Below are 19,025 nucleotides of genomic sequence, written 5' to 3' on the forward strand. Positions count from 1 at the left end.
AATTGGAATATACACTGTATTTAAATATTATTATTTATTTATTTTAAGAAAATAAGGCTTATCTTTAGGGCTGTTAGAATTTTTTTTTAAATTGTGGCAGTTTAATAATTACAGTTAAGCACCCCCTCCACTGCATTATGTACATTATCTTGAGGGAACCTGCCTTGTCATGATGGAACAGCTGAATTAAAGAGTTTTATTTGCAGGACTGGAGCAGTTGTACCTCTTTTTATTAAATGCTGCCAGATAAATGTCCTTCTTAGCTAGTCTGGGAACTTTTACCTTTCTGTGTGTTCCTATCTGGTGGCATGAACAACCCTTAGCAAACTGCTTTCCTTTTTTGCGACATGGGTAATGTTTTTTTGGGGCTTTTACAGAGAAAATACAAGTGGAAAAAGCAGTCCTAAAAGCTGGAATATGCGATCATCCTCCATAGTGCACTCGCTCCAATGTTTACCTCTCACAATGTCGCCAACTGATATATTTGCCATGTACATTCAAAACCACAGTGTAAAAAGAAACCGTAACTGTGCCAACTGGCCCGTATCAGCACTGAATGGCACAGTTTCGCAACGAGAACCACTCTGCCCGATGGTGGAAAACCGGCTTTAGTAGCAGCAGCAGCAGCATGGAAAAAGGGGGGTGGTTGTGTGACTTTGACAGGAGCTGCGATGAAAACTAAAGCCTACTGGATATTTTAAAAAAAGGCATGAGCCATTCAACATGTCCCAACGAAACTTTTCATGTTTCACTAGGAAATACGTAAACAGGCCAGGGAAAACGAAGCTCGTCAAGGTACTTTACGGGGACTTTAAGATTTTTTGCTTTGTGGCATTATTTCACATTGTGGTAATGAGAAAATCATAATGACCATCTTTTTTTGCACTGCGGTAATGAAAATTGTGGGGTAAAATGTGCGTAATTGTCATGAAAATAATTATCACCTGTAAAATAATTTAAGGGCTCTAAAAATCGGCTTCATTTTCTATCTGCAATGTATAATTTCTTATTTGTTTCTTTAAATTTTGGTGTAAAATAGGACCAGGACATTAGGTCTCATTCACTAACTGTGCATCTGCAGTAATTCGAGCATAATATTTGGGAAAAGACACTTTAATGCAGAAATTGCACCAATAAGTTTGCACTAAAATGTATTATAAATTTACAATAAAATTCAGAACCAAATGAAACCACACATACAGAATGCAAAAATCACATACTCCTGATATCCCTTATAAACATGGAATAAAAACTGGGCTTAGCATAAAAACTGGTCCAAACCTTGGTTTTTGGTTTTCGAACATCTGCACTATCAACTTTCGATGGTACTTTAGGCACCTGCCATGGTGACCATGGGTTACAGGGAATCAAATTTTGATTCCACAGAGGAAACCTGATAAATGGCTACCACATCCAAGGAAGGCAGCACTACCATTTGGACCACATGCACAGCCGGAACCAGTGGACAATGAGACAGATAAATGCTCCTGCACGAGCAGCACTCAAAGCACACCTTCAGTTCATCCAATGTCTATAGTGGTACGTATTATAAAATCATTCGAATTTGTTTTTCCGTATGGTGCTGTTTTGTAGTGTGATGTTATTCAGCCTTTACTTTGGCATATCTTTCTCTACAGATTTGCAATTTACAGGTATGGAGATGGTTTGAGCATGTTTTATGCAAAATACATTCTGCGGACACGCGCGCCTTCATTTAGAAGAATCTGGGTTCATTAACATTAGTATGAAGGTTAGAACAAATTTATGTGCGTATGCATCTGGCAGAATTTTTTTTTTGAAAACTGCTCCTGTGCATATACAAGTACACAAAATCCATGCAATTATTTGTGAATGAGACCCATTTTCTTGAAATGTTTATTGAGAATCACCCAATGAGAATCTAATTAGAATCACCATTTTATGGAGAATTTAGGGTAAATCGTGCCCAATTGTCAAAGACAAAATAAGGACACAAAACTACACATTTTGCATTCAAATGTATCAATGATTATAACGTCCAACTCTGCAACCGGGTCAGACCCTGAGACCATTTACGTTTAGTTGAGGACACATATGCCTAGGGCTGGCAGTGCGCAGACACTCGCATGCAGTACCTGAGGGCTAGCGCCCCGTTTCAGCGTCCCAGGTTTATGAATGTTTAATGCCAAGACGGCCCATGCACATCACTAATGCGATTTAAAAACGTAGTGTATGTGATCAATTATTCATGTCACATCATGTATGCAAGACCAGAGCTTTGGCCTGAATAAGATGGTTTGCTAATGTATGTAGAAGACCTGGTTGTTGTAATCTAATGAAATGTGAAGAACAGAGCAGCCAGAATTTAAGGACTGTAAAAATGAGAGATCAGTGCTTTTTTGAGCTGCAGTCACTATGTAAGCATGATCCTGATTAGCTGATAAATCTGTCAATCATATCATGAGTCAGTGGAGATAAGAAAATGGGTGGGAAGAGACCTGAAGGGACAGGACTGACCTGACAACAGCTGTCCTGCTCACAATGGGGCTAATGGGAAGGGGTCGGATTCCTGGGAAGATGCCCTGGTTCATCATACAGGCTCCATTCTGGATCACTCCCTGAGGGACTGTGGAGAGAGCAAAGATAATGTCCATTAATGTTTATGATACCTTCAAGCCTATAAGAGCACAAATATACAGTACATACACATTGACACACACTTTGTGTGCTAATTCATCCCCAAGGATATTTTAGTTGCACACATCAAACAAGATTGGCATAAGATATGCAAAGGATCCTGGCATTCCTCATAGCAGACATTCAAAATACTGAGTCAATTTAAAAGCATCAGACCACATTTATGTATCACAAAACACAGCAGCTTTCCTATTTTCCTCTGTAAATGGTAAAAGAAGAATTGAAGTTTAAGAAAATAGTCCATACAGATGATAAAAGAGAAAACAAGACACCACCCCCCCACCCCCAGTCTAGTAAAGTGGTTGGTTGATTTTACAGGGAAGTGAACTGTTATCTGATTGTTTGCATTCTTCTGGGCTGTTTGCCTGCTGATAATTCTATAAGTGCACATTTTATCCCGAATTATCTCTGGAAATACCCCCAGAAGTGCACTGTATTGAGTTTTACATCTCTAGTGTAAGTACTACATTTATGTACAGTACATACAACACACTTTCTTATCAAAGCACCTTACAAAAAATGCTACTGTAAATATTAATCTTCTAGTAAGAAGCACTAGTAAGTCACAAGTAAATCAATTAAAGCAATAAGCCATATAAATAAATTACTGGTAATTACAGTAATTATGAGATTCTGATTCTGATTCACATTTTCGTTGAACATGTAATTACAAGTTGTAAACCCTAAATTGTATGAAAGCTCTGACTTGACCATAGTAACGTCATGCAAAAAAACAAAAATGACTGCAGCCTAAACAGTTAAAGGTAGTGAACACATATTTCTATTTGCTATAACATTGTATTATAGCCAGTGTTACATGGAGCGCTTTCTTTGTTTTAATGAAATAATGTAGTGACTAAATATTTTGCTGTAATCAACAACAAAGCCACACATGGATCCATTTTGGCATTATAAGTGTTGCCACAGCTGTAGAGTTGTCAACTCATAATCACAGAATTTCCGACATGACGTGAAAACACTCTTCAATACTCTTCTTTAAAAAAAAAAAAAAAAAAAGCAAAAATCGAGGTTATAGTGAGGCAGATGGAAGAGTATTTGGAGGGTTTAAAGGCAGAAATGTGAAGCTCATCATTTTATAAGAGCACTTCTGTTAAAACTTGTGTATTATTTGAGCTGTGAAGTTGATTAAATCATGTTTTTACAGCCATTTTAGGAAATCCATCTTATAACATGTTATGCAATTTTACACAGAAAAGGTTTGGAAGCGATTTTATTACACTAAAATAATGCAAACAAGAATATTGCTCACATCTTGTGGCTATATTTTCTAAACGGTGAGTATTTTAAAGTTTATGGATTGGCCCCATTCATTTCCACTAAGTGCACTGTAACCCAGATTTGTGCTATTATTTATTTATTTATTTTTTTTAAGAAAAGGAGGGACAAGTCGAAATACATTTTTCTGGTAACCAAAATTATGCCACAACTGCTGATATTGAGCTTAAATTGTACTGAACCCGGAATATTCCTTAAATACAGAATTTAGTCGTGCGGTCACACGTTTGCATATTGTATATCAGCTATTTTACAACGGCTTTGAATGCAGCTCATCCAATCAAAACTGAGGTGGAAGTGGAACTATCAATTTTATGAAGTTCTTTTTTTTTAGCAGACACTTTGACTTATCGTACACTTACTATAGGGACAATCTCCCTAGAGCAACCTGAAGTATCTTGCTCAAGAACACAATGGCGACAGCTCATGGATTGGCCTTAGGGGATTCAAACCAACAACCTTTCGGTTACCAGAATCACACTACCACAAGCATTCACTGTATTCAGAGCAACCCCTCTATATACTGCAACATTCAGTCCTTGATTTCATTTCTCAAGATACTGATACTAAGGTATTTTTCTCTCCAATATTTGAGGCTCTTTAGAGAGTTCACACTCAGCATCCAACTCAAAACTTTCATGGATCCATGTACCACATTATGTGCATCAGACCAGCATCCTTCTTTAATGAGGATTAACCAAAGATGCCACATTTTTAGCTATGGCCCTTCTCCTGGTCCAGCAAGAGGCAACATATAGCTTCATCTGGAAAATGAACCTGGACTCGTAACAGATGGCAAACACATAAAAAGCAAAAAATAACCAATCATTCAGAATCCAGCACACTGATCTGCCCATTAGGCAGGAGCATTGTTGCCTTGGCAACCAGTCCCCCTATGTATGCCATAGTTCCAGAACTCAACTAGGTGACAGTGAGTTGTGGCTGTGAAGCTGAAATGAACATCTGGACTGGCTGGGTGCCCTCTCAACATAAACCCCCCCCCCCACCCCCAACCCAGAGGGAACACACTGTCATAACAAGGTAAAGCGATGTGACAGAGCCCGTCCCAGCTACCCGAGTGCGCAATGCGAACTGACAGAGATGTGCGGCTCTCCACCAATTAGTGTGGATGGGCTAGCAAACTAAATGGCTGATGATCTATTCCCACTGAAGGCAGTTCGTGTCGAGCCATCCATCCAGGCATCAGAAACAACAGCGTGACACAAAGGGAAACCGCATTCACAGTGCGGCCACATCAGGAGGGAAGCCAGTGATGCTTTCATGCCTGGGAATGTTCCTTCTTTTATGTGATTGAGAGCACTGGACAAAGGCGAGAAAGAGTTAGCTGGCTTAATAAGAAAGAAAAATTGTTCTGCAATCGCAGTGAATTGCTTCATGTTTAGCACCATTGACTGAGAATTTCCATGTGGTGTTAGGGCAGGGAGATATCGGATATTCACAAAATATTTGCCATGATTTTGCGGGCGATATAAAATTGTGACTACTGCGATGTTTTTAATGTGGCCCTTAAGTTTCCTGAAGGGCGTGCCGTCAGCAGGGGCGCATTAAGGTACCACCCTAACCCTAACCCTTTTTAAATTGAAATTTTAGCTAGCCTCCTTTACAACACTTTATTTTTTATAAATGAAATCTGGTAACTCATATGTATTTATGCAATAAACATGTATGTCAACAACCTGTAATAATCTGCAATAAGCTTCCTTCCTTTAGTTCCAAACTGTAATTTTTTTCTTCCATGGTATACAAAAGGTACTTTCCTATTAAAATCATGGTTAGGAGTATGGGTTTAGACTTTTGGTTAGTTCTGGTTAGGGGTTAAACTTAGGAAAATCGTAATAGCATCGTTCATTGGTTTGTTTATTTTTCTCTTGGGGAGTAGAAGTCGTATGTTTTTGTACGAGTCAACTCACATGATGTCTTATGATTTAGCCATCTTGTACTAATTATTACGACTTATGAGACTGAGTTGGTTCAGACAGAAATGTTTTGATAGCTGACTGTTTTGTTTGATAAATTCAGTAGCAAAAATGGTGTTAGAGTTTGATACATTTCTGTGAATCAGTTCATTTTAAAGAAGCAAAAAATGTATTAGTTCTGATTCATTGATTTGTTTTGTAAATATCTTTTTTTTATCTTTTCCTGTCTAACATTTTTATGTATTAAAATTTAAATATGGCTGTTTATTATTATGTTTTGTTATATTAGGGCATATAAATAAAATCAATTGAATATTCCATCTTAACCTGTGTTTATTTTGTGGAAAACAGAGTGAAACTGAAAAAATATGCCTTTATTATTTTTAAAGAGCACCTATTATGGTTTTTCAAATATTACCTTTGATGTAGTGTGTTATATAGCTGTTTGTGAATGTAAAAAAGTCTGCAAAGTTTCAAAAATCAAAGTGCACGACAAATGGAGTTATTGACTCCCAAAAGAAAGAACCGATTCTGAACACCTGAAACACCTGTTTTTTGACCTCGGATGCACGTAAATCTATTGTATGAGATCTTTAAAACAAAATTAGGCACGTTTAAAAACCATAATAGGTGCTCTTTAACTAGACTTTTACTGTATTTTCTCTTGCATCAAATTGGCTACAATGGTCACAACCAAAAATTATGGTTCCTTATTGAAAACAAAGAAAAAACAATTTTAAACCAGTTCAGAGCAAATACATAAATACTGATATCTATATTGAATATTTTAAGAAAGCTGTAAAATATCAAGATACAGTTAATTATACAGCAGCTAATAAATTATCACTGATGGTAACTTGCAGGAAGCTTAGTGCAAATGCAACAAAACAAACACTGCAAAACATAAGCTAAAGCTGTTAAAAAATAAGCAGTGATTCAATGCTGTTTCTGTCACTCTGGTGCCCATGGGAAGGTGTCCTGGCACTGTCACTGGGGCATGGCAGAGGCAGAGCATAGTCAGTGCACAAATGCCATCAGACTGTTCATTCGCCTATCTCTGTATTCCTCTCAAGCGTATTAATGCCCATGGCAGATGGCCCTGGAAAAAGCTTCCCTAATACACTATTCTTAATGGAAGAGTCAGTTTCTCTCTAATTCTCTCTCCAACACCTCTTTTTTCCAACATGGATCAGTTGAATTGTTGTGCACTGTAAAAATTGTCCGTAATTTTAACGGTAAAGGACTGCAAAAATGCTACAGTAAAAAAACGTTAATTGGTTAACGGGCAGTTACCTTAAAATATACGGTAAAAAATGATTAAATATTTAAAAGACAATGCATGTAATTTTACGGTAATATGTTGTAAGAATTACATTTTTTACATGTAAAAAGTATGTTTTGACTGTATAAGTAATGGTAAAAATGTATATTATGTTCAACAAGAGAGTACATGTACTTTTTACGATAAATTATTGTTAAAAGTACGGTAAAAAAATAAAGAATAATCAAGCATTCCCAGAATTCCCTGCGTAACCCATCACATTTCATTGTATTTTATGGGAATAGTTACGTTTCTTCTTATTTCTAATATCACTTATCTACACTGGGGTGTTCTGTGTTATATTTGATGTAGTTTAGTTAATGTTTACTGCATTATTTTTATTTCACATATGTTGGTGTTAAATGTTTGTGTGAGTGACACTGAGCACGGTTTCTACATGTTTATTGGTCATTGCTCTTGGAAAGACCACTACTGATAAACTTCATGTCATCATGTGCCTTTCTGTAATTACTACAGTGATTAACAATATATTATAAAGTGAAAAGCAGATTTTTACAGTTTCAGAAGGTTTAAGTTTTAAGTTTATATCATTTAATGATATCAACGGTAATGCACCGTAAAATATACAGGCATCAAAATTACATCCCGTAAAGACTGAAGCGTGGTTACCATTTTTTTTTAAGGTGAATTTCTGGCAACCACAGTTGCCAGTTTTTTTTACCATAAACATAACAGGATTTTTTTTACAGTGTGTTTAACTTGGTGATTGGCATGATGCTTTTTATTTTACCTACATCTGCACTGTTTTTATTGTTGTTGTAATATCTACTGTATGTTTATATTTTATATGCAACCGTGCCCTATGTTCCTTAAACCACAATAGTCTTTGGCCTCTTCCATTGCACAATTGATCCAGAAGGGGGAGTCATTTGCAAAAAAAGCAGGACAACTTCAACATCTGAGAGAACATTTCAGATCACTCTGGACACTTTCATATTACCCAGCTGAAGTAAAAACTGACACTAAACAATAATGGCCCCATTTCAAATCCTTAAGGGGTTAGTTCATCCAAAAATGAAAATTCCTGGATGCTCTTTTCAATACACTGAAAGTGTATGAGGACAGATGCAGTTGAACCCCAAGAATAACAACAACAACAAAAAAGTCCCATAAAAGTAGTCCATATGACTTGTGTAATATTTTCCACATTCTCTAAAGCCACAAGGCTTTGTGTGTGGAACAGACTGAAATTGATGTTATTCACTAAACTTTTTTCCTCCACTGTAGCTCTCAAATCTCATTTGCAGTCATGTATATATTCAAATATTCTTCAGAAAGACGCATCATTCTAAGCTTGACATCAATTATGCCAAAAACATTTGATTCTTGCATGTCTCAAACCAACTGCAATGTGGCAAGTCTGAAAATGTGGAAGTGCAAATGATATGTAAGATCTATAGCGAAAGGAAAGATGTATATTTTGGTCTCTTCCTCGTACACAGTTTCTATATGGCTTCAGAAGACTTTAAATATAGCGTATGGACTACATTGTTGGAGCTCAATAGCATTCATCCCCAAACACTTTTAATGTATGGAGCACCCCGGATAATCTGCTAAACTTTCCCTTTTGTGTTTCACAAAATAAAAAAGTCATAAAGGATTGGAATGACATGAAAAATGACAAAATTGTCATATGATTCTACATTGAAACTGCCTTTAGTTTAAACTTCACAGCAGCCAATCTGTTGATCAGATTTGAGCTTTCCTGACAGGACTGCTCCTTGGGCAAACTACACACTTAGTAAGAAGTACCTTAAAAGTGCTGCTTATATAAAGAGTTTCAGGGCAAGAGTGCTTTTGGCCATTGTTTTCACACAATACATCTAGAGGCTGTATGATTCATGCATTCGGGCCTATGACACGCACCACTGCCTCTCTAGAGTGAGCGCTTATTTACTGACAAAAGCCAAACAGCAGGGACTCCACGTCTTCCCAAGAATCAGCCTCTGCACATGGGCTCTATGGCCACTGGGTTTCTTTCTGTATACACATCAGTGAAGGAGGTGTACTCAAGGAGCTTTTGTATGCACCAGCACACTTCTGTTAGAACAAGTTCAAGTAAGCAAGGTCAGAGGCCGAATAGAGTGACCGACTAAAAGCTTGACTTGTATCAGAGTATGTTATTGCAAGAAAATCCTCAGCTTTAAGGTCAGAAAAATGTACCACCAGAGCCATGAAGACCTATCGAAAGAGAATAATGTCTGCTTGTGTACAGTCCTAGTATCTATCTGGCATGACTGCATTCAAGACATTCTGAGATGATAATCTCAAGTAAATAGATAGACAATGGTCTTTGAAGTGAAAACAGTGAATTGGACAGCTCAGATCCACTAAATTGTCCCCAAATAAATAAATGGTTGTTCATCCAAAAATTAAAATTCTGTAATCATGTCACGGTCCGGTTACCTTGTCACGTTGGGGTTCTGCCTGACGGGACCGTGGCAGTATTGGCCTGCCTCTGTGTTTTGTGTAACCCCTTTGTGTGAGTGCAAGGGTCCGGTTGTTTGGGACCGTCGTGTGTGTGTTACCGCCGTGCACTCTCCGGTGATGTCATGATCCTGTCAACCTGTCAGGTTGGGTTTTGTCTGACAAGGACCATGACATCATCGTCCCCTGTCTGTCTTGTGTTTTGTGTACGTGCTTTTGCGTCCGGTGGTGGGTTACCGCAATGCGCCCTCCAGTGATGTCACGACCCTGTCACCTTGACAGGTTGAGTTTTTTTCTGACGAGGGCCGTGGCATGATTGTTCCCGGTCTGTTTTTATCAAAGCGTGTTTACGTTTTGACCTTATGTGTTTCAGGTGCCGCTGGCATGCTGAATCAGCACTTCCATGGGAACACTGATTGTTTCTATGGGAACGCTGATCATTACAACCTTCAGCTGCGAGCGATACCTGCCTCTTGTTTGTTTCCCCACTTAATTATATCCCCTCATGTGTCATGTCTGAGTTTGGATCATTGTCTTGTTGTTGTTGTTGTGTTGTTAAAGGCGATCAATGTGTTGTCTAATATTGGTTTACCTTGCAGTTGCAGATATCGTCGCCCAGTTCCCTTGGAGGAGGATTCCTCGGTCTCTGCCCGCGTGTCAGGGGAAAAAGTGTCTGGGCTTTCTTTGTTTGAGAGAACTTTGTATTGATTAATAAATACTTTTGAACTGTCACCTCTGCTCTTGGGTCCTGTCTCTCACCCGTCTGACAAATCATTTACTCATTTACTCAGTGTTATTGGGTGGAACACCAAGCTCAGTCGACAGCATTTGTGGTATAATGTTGATTACCACAAAAATGAATTTCGACTTGTTTCTTCTTTTCTTTAAAAAAGTAAAAATCTGGTTTCCATAGGGCACTTACAATGGAAGTGAATGAGGCCAATTCGTAAATGTTAAAATATACACTGTTTCAAGTATAGCCACAAGATGTAAACAATATGCAAGTTAACATGATTTTAGTGTGCTAAAATCGATTACTAAACTTCTCTATGTAAAGTTTAAAATTTTACAATTTTACAACTTCGTTGCCATGACGACGTAACACCATAAACCTTAAAACAACTGTATAAATGAAGATTTAAACAACTTTACAGCTCAAATACTTAAGTTTTAACAGAATAATTAATGTAAGTGCTTTTATAAAATTATAAGCTTCACATTTCTGCCTTTAAACCCTCCAAAAACTGTCTCCATTCACTTCAGTTGTAAGTGGCTCACTGTAACCTAGATTTTTCCTTTTTTTTGTGGTTATCAACACTATGGCACAAATGCTGTCTATTGAGCTTACTTTGTATTGAACACGAAATATTCCTTTAAGCATAATCTGTGTCTTCATTTTCTCTTGTTCTGGTTTTGGTACTGGGCTCCTCGTCTGCTGCCAGAAGGAAGTCTCTAGCTCCAAAACCGAAGATTGAGCCATACATACTGTACATACGTTGGCTGATTTGATATCAGCTCCAGGAATGTCTGCCATCGATGTCTGCCGGACCACAAATATCTGATTCAACAAGCATAAAGAATCCAGATGAACTCCAGCGAGTCTTAATGGTGACTACAACTCTGTAAAAAATACGGCAGAAAAACATGCATCCTCGCCCCATCGTTTAATCTAATACTGCATCCACTGCATTCGCTCCTCCAGGGTATAATGAGAGAGACAAAGAGAGTGAGAGGTAAAGACAGATAAAGAGAGAGAGGGAGACTGAAAGGAAGAGTGAAAGCAATGGAAAATGCAGATGACAAATTCCTTGTACTGTAAACTCGGCACCTGCTGTTGTGCAATAAAGCACATGCATTTAGCTTAATTCTTTCGCCGGAAGAACTTTAGGGCCACAGATTGGATTTGGAGGAATCAGATTTGAGCTCAGATATTTTCAGTGTGATGAATATAAACATTAGGAGGAATTAAAAGGCAGAAAGCAGTCAAGTGATACACTGCTATCTTGAGGCATTGAGGCAGGAATACTTGTGCAAAGTGATGCTGTCGTAACATTTCTTCACCACAATGCCAACAAAAGCACTTGGCTGTGGTGATGGATTCCTGGCTTGCTATGAGAAGTCCTTCCGCAGACATGCCTAGCAGATTAACCAACTCTCTGGCTTTCATAAATAAAATGCTAAATTGGTTTCCAAACAAAATGTTGTTTAAGAATGTCACTTCACAAGGAATTGCTGTCAGTACACTGGCAAAGATCGAAGAGCCCTTTGTAGGTCACACAGTGATGTGACCTCCTTAGGGACTAATCTCCCGCTTGCTGCTTCACAACTATTTACAAAGCTGCCATGGCAACCAAGACACCCCGTCCACCCCATATCCGGCACTTAGCAGGCCTTTGTATTTTGCTCAGATCCCGCCATTCACTCTGGTGACTGGGAGCAAGGTCAGCCGAAAGATAAACAGCACACAGGTCTCAACGTTATGCAACGTTCCCGCTGAATTACTACTTGACATAAAGCAGATGCAAGGAAACGAAGAATGCTTTTAAAGTCAGTGCTGGCTGTGTACATGCTGGCATTCCGTTAAAGAGAGGCAGACGAGATGCCAACGCATGTTTTGAAGGCACAGTGTGTGAGCTCTGCTTTGATTCTGCAGACAAATGAATGTGTTGGTGGAGTGTTTGAAGAATATCTATTATTCACAAGGTGGAGACCCACCGTTTGTTTAAGTGTCAGGATCTGATGAGCTTTTAGCATGTGTAGTTGGGAGCGCAAACGTAACTACAACACTTTGCGGATCTGCTTGCGTCTAGGCTGCAGGGTTAAAACATTTTAAGTGCCACGTCTTCAAACAAAACGGACATTTATAAACATTAAACCCATAGTTAAGGTTGAGTTGAGGTATAAGCTTTTTTTTTTAAACAACCAAAAAGACTGGAAAATACTAAAACAAAATGTGTCTACACTGAAAGCAACCAACAGTATGTTGCGTCATTCCACGACAACTATGAGGAACAGTTGCATTTATGGTAAAAAATAAATGGGTGCAGTTTCCGGTGTTATTTTCAATGGAAAAAGAATAAAATGTGCCATTGGCTAGTACATTTTTTTTTTTCTCACCAGACTTTTGACACGACATGTAAGCGTAATGCAACTGAAGGGGTTACTTCACATATACACATTTACTAGCCAGTGGCTAATAAAAAGTGTTGGGTAAGTTACTTAAATATAGTAATCCATTACAATTACTAATAATTTCTTACTTTACTTTTAAGGTAGTTATTCAAAATGTGTATATTTCTTCCTTGTTCATTGTTACACACAAGTAATACACTCAGCACCTCATATTTCTCCTTCACAATGACTCGTTACAGGGCCATAATTCATGTATTCTAAATAAATAACAAATTAGAAATAACCATAACCCTATAATGTACTTAAAAGTAATTTAATAAATTGAAAGTCAGTAACCCAGCCATGGAGGCCGTTCCCTTGTCACTGCCAGCACTCACAGCCACCGAGACTGTTCCCCTGCCAGTGCCTGTGACCACGAAGGTCGTTCCCCTGTCTCTACCTGTGTTCACGGCCACAAGAGCTGTTCCCACGCCATTGCCAGTGCCCACGACCATGAAGATTGTTCAGTCTTTACCTGTGTTCACAGCCACGAGGGCTGTTGCCATGCCATTGCCAGTGCCCATGACCACGGAGGTCGTTTCCCTGTCTTTACCTGTGTTCACAGCCACGAAGGATGTTCCCCTGCCACTGCCAGTGACCACGAAGGTCATCAGTGATCTTATTACAAGAATTTTAAATGTAATGCATTACATTACTTTTTTTACTTAAAAGTAATTGGATTACATTAACTAATAACTATGTAATTGGATCACAGCCAACACTGCTAATAACAGTAATTTTTTAGTCACATAGCAATTTGGTCAGATATGCAAGTGATTTACTTGCAATTTAGTGGGCTGCAAAGGCAGAATGGATTTCTGTGTGTCTGTTCATAAATCAATTCTTACGAAATTGTTGCACTGAACTAAATGAAACAACTTACGTAAGAATGGTTTTACAAACAAAACTTCAAAGTTCATAGCAAAAATGTACACATTTGCAAATAAAATGTTATTTCAGATGGACAGGGATAAGTGGTATAGTATGTGCGTTAAAACTAGAAACGGCGTATCTGTCAATTTACAGCGCATAGTGACACACTGTAACAGGAACTTCCAATGTAGAGAGCTCTATTGATTGTATTGTGAGAAATCTAGTTAGACTGGTGTAAATTAAGTACTTTTGCTGACTTAATAAATTTCTAATATGATACATTTCTAAATAATATGTTATTTATTCTGACACTCTTTTCGACGTAGTTGAATGGTTCCCTTTCGATACCAAAAACTACTGAAGTACAGCTGTCCCAGTTAAGCAATGAGCCAGAGCAGTGGAACGACCCTCCATCTGGGAAATAAATAAATTAAATAAAAAAACCCAGTGAAAGGTCAATTACCATTTTTATAATGATGTGGATGGGGATTTGCGTGTTTGCAGCAACAACTAAGTTTAACTGTGCAGTTAATAACATGAAATGCCTTCCCAAAATACACTGTGTTGGCAAAGAAACCGCAACCTCTGGATTCCAGAGGATGAGAAAAACAGACTGAGAACGCTAGAAGAGAAAGGGGAGAGGGGGATAGAAATCAGAGAGGGCTAATAACCCTGTCAAACTCCTAAAGCTAGTGTTGTTTATTTTTCAGCTGGCAAAATGTATAGTACACACAGCAGGGTGAGAATCAGGGAGCTTTTAAAAACTACTGCAAGCTAAAAAGAGAAAATGCACAGTTTGGTGTAATGCCTCATTCTGATAAGATTAAAGCAACTTCTTTATCTAGAGCGGGTCGCCTCAAAGGCGTCAACTCTACTGTATGCTTCTTTAAACTGAGCTCAGAGGCATCCGACGTTACAGTGATGAATAAACACGTAGAGCATGTTTGTGTGGGTGCCGTCACATGGTTTGTGTTGACATGCAGGAATTTCTCTAAGTTTGAAAGAAGTCAGTAATTTCCCTCAGGTGCCTGCCTCAGGCCTTGCAGCAGTGCGTAGGCCTTGGGAGAGCTCGGAGATTAAGGGCTTACAGTTGGCACATTAGCTGCTAAATGAATCCTGCTCTGTCACTGGTAATGGGGCCACCTAGCAGTCAAACACATTTCACTGTACTCCTAAAACCCAACTGCCTAAGTATTCCATTCAACACACTAACTTACGTTTACCTAAAAATCTAAATGGGGACATCTCATTGACTTTGACATTATTCTTAATCTTATATTTTTGCCCATTTATCAATAAAATAAGAGGACAAGAAATGACAGGGAAAAGGGGTGGGGACAAACTTGAACAGCTTGAACGTAAAGGTCACCTGCATTACCTTTAACTCAACATATTAAAGCTTTTACACATTACCAATAGGCTTTGGAACCAACAAATTGGGTCTCAATCCATTAAAGGAATAGTTCAGCCAAAAATGACAAATTCTCCCATCATTTACTCACCTTTATGCAGTCTCAAACTCAACATTCTTTCTTTTGTGGAACACAAACTATGATATGTTTATATTCATAGAATGCATATGCACATTCATAGAACTTCTGAAGTGTAATGATCGGTTTTGGGTGCAAAATGCCTTTTTCACTATAAATCTTGCCATCTGCAGTCTCCTAAGTGCGACCATTATTTGAAGCCTGATTACACTTCCTAGCGTTTGATGCACGAGAAGAGCGCTGTTCTTCCAATCATTATTGTGCCTTTGAGACTGCAGATTTATAGTGAAAAGGAGTTACATTTTGGTCTTAAAGGAATAGTTCACTCAAAAATGAAAGTTCTCTCAAGACTGACATTGTTCACATTGTAAATAAACAAACAATCATTTATAATATTTACTTATAAGCTAGAGAATTCATGTGTACATGCTTGAATTGAGTACAAATGTGGAATTTATGTAATAATTTTAAATTCACCCAAAAATGGTAATTCTCTCATGATTTACTAACCTTTAAGCCATCCCAGATGTGTATACCTTTCCTTCTTCTGCAGAACCGAAATTAAGATTTTTATAAACACATTTCAGCACTGTATGTCCATACAATTAACGTGAATGGGTGCCATGAGTCTGCTGGCTGTTTGATGTTTCAAAAGGCACATTTAGTCAGCATAAATGTACTCCACATGACTCCAGTCGATCAGTGAATGTCTTCTGAAGTAAATCGATAGGTTTGTGTAAAAAATAAATCAATAATTAAAACTTTAACTTTTTAAAAACGCTTCCTGCTACCAGCTGACCCATCACGGAGCTGTTGTGTGACGTAAGCGTGATGGCACATTCACACAAGAAGACGGAAGCACGCACTTTGTTTACAACAGAGGAACGAACATCACACGAGAGTTAGGTCATTTCAAACAGTTTCCCAGCTCTGGCAGGAAGTAACGATTTATAGTTAAAAACTTTGTAATTATCGATTTGTTTCTTATACAAATCTATTGATTTGGTTCAGAAAACTTTCATTGATCGACTGGAATCATGTGGATTACTTTTATGCTGCCTAAATATGCCTTTTGGGCCTTCAAATAGCCAGCAACCTCATGGCACCCATTCACTTTAATTGTATGGACATACATAGCTGAAATGTGCTTATAAAAATCTTCATTTCGCTTAAAGGTGAGTAAATCATGAGAGAGTTATAATTTTTGGGTGAACTAATCCTTTAAGATCATAATGAAATCTTTATTCAGTGTCTATATAAAACATGTTTTGTTTTTTTATAAAGGTGGAGAATGTAATTTCTGCACTACTAGTGGCACCAAACGTAATAAAAAAAAAGAGTCTGTTTTAACAGCTGTTGCCAATACCCCTTAGACTCATCACGCCTTTTCGCACCCTCTGATTCCCTATGAACAAATTGCCCATCCTAAATAAAAGGTGATAAACCTTTAACGTCGTAATAAACAAGACCACTATAACATTTACACACCGAACAGAAAGCGTGGCAGAGGAATCGGTTCATCTGATAACATCACTGCATTGAACGCCAGCTGGGTGTACAGGGGATACTGCAGATGATGTATGATATTTCGAGTTTCTTATGAATTTATCTAAAGCTTGACAGTATGAGCTAACTTGTGTGGCAATACCCTGAGTGAAGCTTACATGTCAAGAAGCAACTCGGCGAGTTTAGCGTCTCCATCGAACACCAAAAATTCCCTCAAAGTCCTCCATCTTGTAAATGCGACGCCAATGTTCACTCTGTTTTTACTCCGTTCTCTGTATCTGAGTCTTTTCGCAAGTCTTTGAATTTCTTTTCTTCTATACATGTCTGTCATGGATGATCATATTCTACAAGTTGAACAGTTTACTACAAGAAGCCACATCCTAAACTCATATTATAGGTTGAGCTAGAAAGGGATGGGTGGAGCTGAGTGGTTCATTTAAAATATAAACATCAATGTTTTGATAGTGCCTGGAAGGCTCAGTGTTTATACTTTTGGGGGAGGTAAACCCACGAATGGCTTACTTATATTTGTCAATGAACAATAAACTGGGATAGTTTTTGGAAAAGTTTTCTCCAGATTTACCGAACTTTGAGAAACTTTTTTATTATTATTATTTATTTATTTTATTTAATTTTTTTGTACAAATTTGTTCTTAGAAATACAGCAAGGTCATACAGGTCAAATATAGCTATGTTTACTTTACTAAAGATGACTAAAATCTACCATTCTTAATTTACAAATATTGTAAGTTAACCTTAACCCTAAACCTAAAATACACTTTTGCCATTTTTAGGACAAATAAAGATTTTATGCACTGTTGCTATTAACCATTTTTAACTAACTTTGGAGGACATTTTTAGCAAATGTGTCTCCAAAAGTATATCTAGGTTACAAACACACAATTGAGTGGGCAAATTAGAACCTCATTAGAACTCCAAATCAGCTCAGTGTTGTGTTGAGTACAGGGTGTTAAGCTACCTATCAGTAATACCCCACAGGAGGGAGTTGTGTTGTTTTTTTCTCTTTGCTGCATGTCAATACATGCTAGTGGAGCGTGAAAACAACAGGGTCCACTCAAACAGTCCTTCTTCTCCCCTCCCTTCTGTCTTTAAATCCCTAAACGAGGACTGTGGGTGGTGTGGCGGAGCCGAGCACACATCAGCCGAATGTGATCAAACATTGTGAAGACACTTTACGTGTGTGGACACCAGTCCGTCTCGCCCCCTCTGGGATACACCCTTCTCATAATAACCCTGTTCCCATGTTGTCCTCCACAAGCCAGCAAATAAACGACTAGTGTCTGTGTTCATTATGGGCCACTAATTTTCTCCTCACGCATAAATATAGATTTCTGTCAGCTCGAGAATTCAGATCAAAATGTTGCGTTTGTGCTAAGATTAAATTTCAACTGCATCTGGGAGTTTTTTTGCGCTTTCTTTGTCTTTTCTTATTTTTTCGCGGTTTATTATCATGCAGTAACACCATGACATAGTGATTGATGTATCGTAATGAAATCAGAGGCCCTCCCCTCAAAATCTAAGCACAAGTGGTCACAGGAGAGATGCATTTAAGCAACCAGGTGCAATTCAGGGGCACTTCAGGGATGAATTTTTGAAGAATATACTGGTCGCTCTTTTCCAAACAATGAAAGTGAATGGAGACTGGGTCTGTCAAGCTCCAAAATGACAAGCATCATAGAAGTATAATAAAGCTATAATAAAAGCAGTCCATATGACTTGTGCACTATATTCCAAGTTTTTTTGAAGTCATACAATAGCTTTGTGTGATGAAAATGTAAGTTCCTATACACTGATAATCTTCCCCTCTGCCAAATCTCTGAAATGGACAAAATTTGTATGAACTACAAAAATAGACTACCAGAGGCATCTGATGCCAAACGCAATTGGGTCTTGAGTTTCACGTGACCAAATGTCATTGACGTTAATTACACATATTTGACGATTTTCAGTGAATAATGGTTTAAATATCAGTTGTCACACAAAGCTATCTTAAAACTTCAGAAGACTTGAAATATAGTGCTCAACCACAGTTGTGGTGCTTCTGTTTTATATAATTTTGGAGCTTAACAAACCCAGTTCCCATTCAATTTTATTTTATGGAAAAGAGCTGCAAGGACTTTCTTCAAAAATATCCTCTTGTAGTGTTCTGCAGAAGAAGACAGTAAGTCATATGGGTTTAAAAAAAAAAAAAAAAATTCTTTGGCCAATCTATCCCTTTAACACTTATTGTACAGATGCCCATAATGTAATACATGCCAGTGAAAGTGCTGACAGGCACAGATGTTC

At 38.0% G+C, this 19,025-nt stretch overlaps 1 protein-coding gene across 4 annotated transcripts in view; it reads right to left on the reverse strand.

The window, feature by feature from the left end:
- Window positions 1-19,025, reverse strand: part of LOC127454688 (forkhead box protein N3-like) — a 122,261-nt gene that overhangs the window by 8,598 nt on the left and 94,638 nt on the right. For all 4 annotated transcript variants that reach the window (XM_051722058.1, XM_051722061.1, XM_051722060.1 and 1 more), the window contains exon 5: window positions 2,497-2,605. In XM_051722058.1, coding sequence (XP_051578018.1) covers window positions 2,497-2,605 — 109 coding nt within the window. The remainder of the gene's footprint in view (window positions 1-2,496; window positions 2,606-19,025) is intronic.

This window comes from Myxocyprinus asiaticus, chromosome 17, assembly GCF_019703515.2.
Source record: "Myxocyprinus asiaticus isolate MX2 ecotype Aquarium Trade chromosome 17, UBuf_Myxa_2, whole genome shotgun sequence".
NCBI classification, from domain to species: domain Eukaryota; kingdom Metazoa; phylum Chordata; class Actinopteri; order Cypriniformes; family Catostomidae; genus Myxocyprinus; species Myxocyprinus asiaticus.